The sequence below is a fragment of the Trichechus manatus genome, unplaced genomic scaffold (genome assembly GCF_000243295.1).
Source record: "Trichechus manatus latirostris isolate Lorelei unplaced genomic scaffold, TriManLat1.0 scaffold00014, whole genome shotgun sequence".
NCBI classification, from domain to species: domain Eukaryota; kingdom Metazoa; phylum Chordata; class Mammalia; order Sirenia; family Trichechidae; genus Trichechus; species Trichechus manatus.
The window spans coordinates 26239111-26248633 of NW_004443950.1; the positions used below are offsets into that span (position 1 = coordinate 26239111).

Consider the following 9523-nt stretch of genomic DNA (forward strand, 5'->3'; position numbering starts at 1 on the left):
TCACTCAACACAACCTGTAATTATGTAATGGTTTATTTCTTCATTGTCTATCTCCCCACTGGAAGAGGACTGAGACCCTGTTTACACTGACATTCTCCAGCACCAAGCACAGTGCCTGGCATATAGTAGATGTAAGATTAAAATTTGTTGAAATGCGTGAATACATGAATTCATTATTCTACAGGATGAAAGGAGGAAAGTGCCACAGGAGAAAATGAGCGAGCTCCATGGGGGCTTGAGGGAGAGCAAATTGGGCTGGAGAGACCAAGGCAGGGGTGGCCTTTTAGGTGGGCCTTGAAGGACAGGGAGGATTTGGATGCAGAGAGAGGTGGGGAAGCCCCCAGGTAGAAGCAGAGGCCTGGAGGTGGAGATGTGTTGGTGTGCTTGCGGAAAAGGAGGTGGCAGGGTGTCCTTGAGGGGAAGGGCACCTGATAGCAGAGTTTAGGATCACAGTAGAACTGGGTGCCAATCTTGGCTCCATCCCTTCATAGGCAAGTAACTTAACCCCACTCAGACTAGTTCCTCTCTTGTCAAAAAGGCATAGTAATTCCTCTCCCTTGTCACACAGTGGGGAGAACCATCTCGCGAGATGGCGCATGTGGAGTGGTCAACAGAGCATCTGGCACATAGTGGGCACTCAGTCAGCAATAACCATGGCTGTCACATTGCTAACATGAATGGGATCTTGCAGATAAGAGTGGAGTCAGGGTTGTTGAGGACTTTAGACCCCAGAGGAAGGAAGCCTGAGCTTACTTTGTGATGAGTACAGAGTCGTGGGCATCATCTGGACTTGTGAAAGGCAGGAAATGCTCTTGAGTTTTTACAGTCCTTCCTGGGACACAAGCAGGGGCCCCAATTCATAGTCTTTAGGCCAGCATATGTGCTTTGTTTGGCTCCTACAATATTTAAAAACTTTTCTCAATTAGTTGCCAGCATTTACAAGTAGGAGGATGTGTCATAAAAATCTGAATCCTAGACTTCTTCCAAACAATTGAAAGGGACACTAGGCTTGCTTGTCAGCATGGTAACCATTGACTGGCACTGAGGAAGGCCACCCCTCTCAGCCAGACACGGGATACTCATTTTGCCCCATTCCACACCCTCCCTCTGGTCCTACATCCTACCCACTGGCCTACTTATGTTCCTTGTGAGGCATCTGAGTTCATGACTCCTGACACACACAGTTATCAGGACAGGAAGGGGCCTTGGAAATCATGGCATCTGACCTGTACTGGCTGCTGGGTTCGTGCTCTGTGCTTTTTATGTACGCCCTCTCATTAGGCTTCACAGCAGGAACTTCACAAACACTCATTTGAAGGAAGATCAGGGAGGGCTGATTCCTTTCTTAATGCTGGTGCTTGACACGCAAGATGAGGTCACCTTGCACTGCCTTCTATTTCACAGACGTAAGAAAGAGGGAAAGGAAGTTACTGGAAAGAGCTGGATTTGTCCAAAGTGGAAATTCAGCCCTGGCGCCCATCGTGTCCACCATAGCCATTGTGTTGACATTCTCCTGCCACATCCTCCTGAGACGCAGGCTCACGGCCCCCGTGGTAAGAACCATCTCCGGATCTGGCCTCTTTTGCATCCCACCACAGCCAGTCCCAGGTGGGAAGCTCCTCCCTACCACTTCCCAGCATGGCATCAGAACACCCAGTCACAGTGGGCCAGACTCTGCCAGAATTCAACTCAACTTTAAAAGCAAGTGCTTGGGCTGACCGGGAGCCCAGGACTGCCTGACAGCAATTCTTACTGGTTCATAGCGGGGCAGGGGTTGTAGTTAACTCTGGAACATGATTTTACATTTGGAAAGCAAGAGTCAAACAAAGCAAGCCCTTGGCTGTAGGAAGAAGGGGAGCCCTGGTGGTGCAGTCATTAAGTGCTTGACTGCTCATCAAAGGGTTGGCAGTCTGAATCCACCAACTGCTCCTTGGAGCAATGAGATGGATTGACGCAGTGGTTTCAACGATGGGCTCAAGCATAACAATGATTTTGAGGATGATGCAGGATCGGGCAGTGTTTCCTTCTGTTGTACACGGGGTCGCTATGAGTCAGAACTGACTCGATGGCACCTAACAACTTCATAAGTAAGTAAGCATAAAGTTGATTGAAAATAGTTGCTGAGGATTATTGTTGGTGTTGTAATTACTGGATTATATAATTATAAAAGCAGAAGACTGTATTGTGTAATATATTTCAATAAGGTTTGAAATAAAATGGGGTGAGAGAGGAGCTTTCTCCTAGAGAAAGTTAGAAAAAAAAAAAAAAAAACCTGTCAATAACCTAGAATTAAGGAGTCAAATATTTAATGCATGCCTAACATGTGCTTCCCTCCCAGCATGCTAGTTATCTAGGTTTTAACCATATTTGAAATCAGTCCACCCTGTGCTTAATCTTCAAAAGTTATTGCCAGGCACATGTGACCTTGACTATAACATGTATAATTCAGAGCCCAGGTATTTTAGTGACAAATAAGTTCTGTGCAGTACTTTAATTTTTAACATTAAATATTTAGTTTTAATAAGTATTTGGCTTGGAGACATTGAAAGTTATAAGGGAAAGCTCTAGAAATACTCTGTGGAAAATTTTTAGAGAAGATTAGCTAATACGTCCTGGAATGATTTCAGTAAATCCCAGACAAAAGCTCACTGAAATTAATGTTACAGTATTTTATTAAATCATTTAAACTTATGCTACTCTAAAACTCCGCCACCCAACAGACTCATCACTTCTTAGAGCAGAGAGGAACCAATGAAAAAAATGTTGTGTAGGAGCCCTCAGAACTGAGGCACTTCATCCTAGCAAAATGACTAGTTGGAGTCTGAGTCCAGATTCCATCTTGATGCTTGCTAACTTGTCTAATATTCAGTGACCTTTGTACATACTTAAAAGCCTGTAACCAAGAAAAAGTTTCTCTTTGTGGTTAAGCCAAGGATAAGGTAAAAATGTTCCTGTGAGGATCCTGACACCATTAACCTTATCAGACATGTCCAGAGTTGACTGCCCACAAGAAATATATTGTTCCCCTAGCTATTTTTTAAACCAAATGTTCTTGGGAAGGAATATTTTGTAATCATCTTATGGCCACCTACACACCCCCATACTAACCATTTCTGCAATTATCCTGTGTAACCAATTCCAATAACCCACGTATGTACTCCAAACCAATTCCCTTAAGTTCCCTGCTTCAAGATAGCCCGCCTCTGACTGCCTTATCTCACTGAGCACCAATCATAGATTTTACACTGTTAGTCCCTGATCCTACCATATAAATGTACCCTTACTCCTCCCCTTCTCAGGAGCTTTTGGTTTCACTCTGTGAGATCAGACTTTACCCTGTTCGGACTGTTTTCAAATCATCAATAAACCTCCCTGCTTTCACTTTAGCAGAGTACATGTTCATTACTCTTTGACAGGGTTTTAAAGAAAAAATAAAAGCAACTCACTTGTACTGCTGTATATTTGTAAAATTGTTCCGAAAGTTTCTCTAGATCCTCTCTAGTTTTCCAGGTGTCGGGAAATTCCTCCACTGTCCCACTTCGGCAACAGGATATGGCTTCCCTTTTAAGACCTGTACAATGTAGAAAAGACATAGGCCTGTAATCAGCAAAGTATAGCAGGGCTCGAACCAGTTATTTCCCACAACCTGGACCAGTGGTGCAGCTGTCCCAATCCTGAAAAACAAAGAAGTTAGTATTATAAACATTCTTATGGTAAAACAGAAACTCACCTCAAAATTTGTCACCTTTTAATAGAAGGGAAATTCCTCAACATAAATAAGGGCATTTATACAAAGCCAACAGCCAACATCACCCTAAACAGAGAGTCTGAAAGCATTCCTCCTGAGAACAGGAACCAGACAAAGATGTCCTTTATCACGACTCTTATTCAACATTGTGCTGGAGGTCCTAGCCAGAGCAATTAAGCTAGAAAAAGAAATAAAGGGCATCCAAATTGGTAAGAAAGAAGTAAAAGTATCTCTATTTGCAGATGATAGGATCTTATACACAGAAAACTCCAAAGAATCCACAAGAACACTACTGGAACTAATAGAAGATTTCAGCAAAGTATCAAGATAAAAGATAAACATACAAAAATCAGATGGATTCCTCTATACCAACAAAGAGAACTTTGAAAAGGAAATCACCAAATCAATACCATTTACAATAGCCCCCAAGAAGATAAAATACTTAGGAATAAATCTAACCAGAGACGTAAAAGACCTATACAATGAAAACTACAAGACACTAATGCAAGAAACCAAAAGAGACTTGAATAAGTGGAAAAACATACCTTGCTCATGGATAGGAAGACTCAACATTGTGAAAATGTTAATTCTGCCCAAAGCAATCTACAGATACAGTGCAATCCAATTCAAATTCCCATGGTATTTTTTATTGAGATGGAGAAACAAATCATCAACTTCATATGGAAAGAGAAGAGGTCCCGAATAAGTAAAGCATTGCTCAAGAAGAACAAAGTGGGAGGCCTCACACTACCTGATTTCAGAACCTATTATACTGCCATGATAGTCAAAACAGCCTGGTACTGGTACAGCAACAGATACATAGACCAATGGAATAGAGTTGAGAATCCAGAGGTAAATTCATCCACCTATGAGCAGCTGATATTTGACAAAGGCCCAAAGTCCATTAATGGGGGAAAAGACAGTCTCTTTAACAAACGGTGCCGGCATAACTGGACGTCCATCTGCAAAAAACTGAAACAAGACCCACACCTCACACCATGCACAAAAACTGACTCAAAATGGATCAAAGACCTAAATATAAAATATAAAATGATAAAGATCATGGAAGAAAAAATAGGGACAACTCTAGGAGCCCTAATACATGGCATAAACAGAATACAGACCACAAGTAACAATGCACAAACACCCAGAAGAGAAATTAGATAACTGGGAGCTCCTAAAAATCAAACACTTATGCTCATCAAAAGAGTTCACCAAAAGAGTAAAAAGACAACCTACAGACTGGGAAAAAAATTTTGACTATGACGAATCCAACCAGCATCTAATCTCTGAAATCTACAAGATACTGCAAAACCTCAACAACAAAAAGACAAATAACCCAATTAAAAAATGGGCAAAGGATATGAACAGGCACTTCACCAAAGAAGACATTCAGGCAACTAACAGACACATGAGGAAATGCTCACAATCATTAGCTATTAGAGAAATGAAAATCAAAATTACAATGATATATCATCTCACCCCAACAAGCCTACCATTAATCCCAAAATACAAAATAATAAATGCTGGAGAGGTTGTGGAGAAACTGGAACACTTACAAACTGCTGGTGGGAATGTAAAATGGTACAACCACTTTGGAAATCGATTTGGTGCTTCCTTAAAAAGCTAGAAATAGAAGTACCATATGATCCAGCAATCCTACTCCTTGGAATATATCCTACAGAAATAAGAGCCATCACAGGAATAGATATATGCACACCCATGTTCATTGCAGCACTGTTCACAATAGCAAAAAGATGGGAACAATCTAGGTGCCCCTCAACGGACCAATGGATAAACAAATTATGGTATATCCACACAGTGGAATACTACACAATGATGAACAATGATGAATCCGTGAAACATCTTAAAACATGGAGGAATCACCAATGACCGCCCTGACAGGGAGCACAACAGAGTCCCTGATGGAGCAGGAGAAAAAGTGGGGTGCAGAGCTCAAATTCTAGTAAAAAGACCAGACTTAATGGTTTGACTGAGACTGGAGGGACCACGAAAGACGTGGCCCCCGGACTCTCTGTTAGCCCAAAACTAAAACCACTCCCGAGGCCAACTCTTCTGACAAAGATTAAACTGGACTATGGGAAATAAAATGATACTCATGAAGAGTGTGCTTCTTAGCTCAAGTAGATACATGAGACTAAATGGGCGGCTCCTGTCTGGAGGCGAGGTGAGAAGGCAGAGAGGGTCAGGAATTGGTTGAGTGAACACAGGGTGGAAAGGTGTGGGGAGAGCAAGTAGGGTCACACAACAATGTATATAAATTTTTGTATGAGAAACTAACTTGAATTGTAAACTTTCACTTAAAGCACAGTAAAAAGATTGCCTCCTTTTCTGGGAAATTCATTTAAAAAATCCCAAAGAACATCTAAGATGTAAATAAATTATTTCTCTGATGAATTTAGCATCTGTATGTGGACTTTTCAGTCACCGCCATCCAGCTACGGAACAAAACAGTCAGTCTGTCTCACTATAATCAGCACCTCTTTTGAAAATTAGCTAAACATTTGGATTATTTAAGCAGAAAAATCTAGGAGTAAAAGTAGTTGGTTGACAATTATATAGCTTATATCTATTTTGCCAACTAGGAATAAGGCAGCCAATCTTACCCTAGGACAAATATCAGCATTTTAATCAGATTTAAAACAGTAAGAAGGTAACCAAAAGCTGAGAGAAGAAATGAGCCTACACAAGCCACAACCTCATCTACCCTGAGACCAGGAGAACTAGATGGTGCCCGGCTACCACCGCTGACCCTTCTGACCGGGGTCACAATAGATGGGTGCTGATAGAATGGGAGAAAAGTGTGGAGTAGAACTCAAATCCTTATTTAAAAAAAAAGACAGAAGTTACCATGGGTGGGGAGAGGGGGACGGAGAGATAATGCTCAATGGGTACAGAGTTTCTGTTTGGAGTGACGAAAGCGTTTTGGATATAGTGGTGATGGTTTCATGACATTGTGGAGGTAATTAATGCCGCTGAATTGTACACTTAAAAATGGTTGAAACGGCAAATTTATGTTATGTGGATTTTACTAAGTTTTTGGGGTTTTAAAGGTTAAAAAGAAAATAACAAGGAAAAAAGCCTCCCTGGGTGATTCTAAGGTGCAGCCAAGTTTGAGAAACACCGCCATAAGTACACAGCATCTGCCTATTTAAAGCAGCTGTTCCTGGGACAGAGGCTGCTGCTGGAGGCTGGGACGGGGCAGCTGGGACGGGCCTGGTGCAGCCAGTGGAAAGGAGCTGTTTCCGGTCGTCTGACTCCGGGGCCAACACGTTCATTCCCTGGCAGATTCTCAGCGGATCTAGCCTGTTCTGAACCTACAGAGCCTGCCTGCTTTTTTGTGAAGAGCCTGCCATCTGCTGGCCAACTCAAGGAAAACTTGGCTGCGAAATATGTCCCTATTATTTGGGGCCCTGGTGGCATAATGGTTAAGACCTTGGCTGCTAACCAAATGGTCGGCACTTCAAATCCACCAGCTGCTCCTTGGAAACCCTATGGGGCAGTTTTACTCTGTCCTGTAGGGTCGCTGTGAGTTGGAACTGACTCGATGGCACCTAACCCCAACAACAAAGGACCCTTGGATCAAGTATCGTGGGAACTGGCACTCAGAGTTCGTGGAGCGCTATCTCACATGTGACACATGTACTCACGGTGGCCCTGGGAGGGGACGGGGCAGGGCAAGTAGAGTCACTGCCAATTTTCAGGTGAGCAGGTCTGTGGCCTTCAGAGCTGGGATGGATAGAAGCAGGTGGGGCTACCAGGCACCCTTCACCTACCAGGGAGAAAAAGGCAAGGACTGGGCGAAAGGGGACAAGCAGGACAAAGGGATTTTTAAGAGAAGGAGAGCATTCACCTAGGAAATGCCGTCAGCCCTAGGAGAAGCAGGTGCCACCTGAGAACCCTGGGGAAGGGCTGCACGCGTGTCCCCCCCTCCAAGACTTGGCCATTCTTCTGCGTTTTTTCCAGGCATTGCATCAGCCCCGGTCATGGTTCATTCCTGCAGGCACTGCTTGCTGTTCCCTCTGCCTGGAACATTCCTTCTGGCCCCATTTCCCTTATCTAAGTCGCACTGGTTCATTTTCCAGGCCTCACTTCCGCCAGGAAGCTGTCCTGACTGTCCTCGTCTCCTGGACTCACCTGTTGTCACCCTCTTGTGTAACTGCCTGTTTCCCTGTTTACAGTTCACCTGCTCTCACCGGATTCCAAGAGGGCAGGGACACCATCTGCATCGTGCACCATGTATCCCAATGCCCAACCCAGTGCAAGAAACAGAGCACGAGTAGCTGTTTACTGAATTGGTTTATCTTAAGGCATTTTAGGAAGGTCAGACACCATCATCTGAACGCAAAAGGAAAGCACTTTGAAACACGTTGTCCCCCCACTAATGAAGTCTCCCGATTTGTGAATAGCTTTGTGGATAACAGTCAGCATGAATCCAATCCCATAATGTGGAGACTGATCCAGTTCCCACCTTCCCACTTCTCAAACATGTTTGACACCAGCCGCCCTCATGGCACACACTCTCTCTCTGACCCTAACCACCTGGAGCTAGGGAAGTTCTCACATATACACATCAGATGCAGGTTTAGGAGTCCACGTGACACCCTCACTTCCACCTCTGGCTCCTCCTTCTCTTTTGGGTTCAAGAATTTGCTGGAACAACTCACAGAACTCACAGAGAGTGCTGTACTTATGATTACAGATTTATCACAGCAGAAGGATGCAAATCAAGATCGTCATGAGGAAGAGGCACACAGATGAGCTCTAGAAGGTCCCCAACATGGAAGTTCCATGTCCCAAAGGATGTGCTACTCTCTTCTATGCATGGCTGTGTTTCACCAGCCAGGAAGCCCTCTAAGTCTTCATGTCCCAGGCTTTTTATCAGCCAGTCCTGCATGATAGGCTAAATCATGCCTCCTGAGGCTACCTGATGTTGGCCTCCTAGGTTAGTCTTTTCCGGTCTGGCCTCTGGTCAGCCCCCACTCACCAGCACAGATCCTCAGGTGTGGCCTGCAAGTCCCAGACCAAGGCACCCCAATTATTCCAAGAGTTTTATTTCTCAGGAACCAAGGACAAAACCTACCTTACTTTGGGTAAAGCTAAATTCTTTACCCCATCACCTAAAAGCAAATTGAAAATAATTACCTTTTCTATTCAACTGTCTATAACCACCTGGATATTATATATACATGAATATTGAATCTACAACAAATGACTATTTATAGTTGGCATATTTTACAGATTAAGTCTTTATTCTACCTATCTATGTTCCTAATCAGTAAACAAACATAGACAGCTACTTTTTAGGGCCTGCCCATCTTCCATATCCATTCCTCTTTCACCTAGTAAGGGCACACCAATTTTATTTTGGAGAATCAACCCCTGCCAATCTGAATCCACGTGATTCAGGGCAGCTGACCCCAGGCCCAGATGTACACATATGACTTGGACGCGGCAAATCACCTGTTCCAACAACCTAGCATGTGATTGGTTCAGGGATGAGCACATGACCCAAGTCAGCCCAGTGGAATTTATCCATGGAGCTTTTGTTGAAACTGTTGGGGAAGGAAGTAATGGGGTTGCTGAGCTGGCGGCTTAGGAGCCTGGAGCCACTGCCGGCCATGTTGCCACCTTAAGGTGATAAAAAGCCAGAAACTGAAGGCAACCGAAGGAAAACAAAGCTGAGAGAAGAGAAACAGAGTTCTAAGGCAGACATCTTTTTTAGTTTATTTTTTATTTTTTCCCATACAAAAA

The 9523-nt window shown here is 43.6% G+C and overlaps 1 protein-coding gene across 1 annotated transcript in view; it reads left to right on the forward strand.

Moving 5' to 3' along the window:
- Positions 1-9523, forward strand: part of LOC101346367 (multidrug resistance-associated protein 9-like) — a 23285-nt gene that overhangs the window by 11032 nt on the left and 2730 nt on the right. Inside the window, 2 exon segments of the mRNA XM_012554191.2 lie at positions 1185-1242; positions 1405-1608. Of these exon segments, the coding sequence (XP_012409645.2) occupies positions 1185-1242; positions 1405-1608 (262 nt within the window).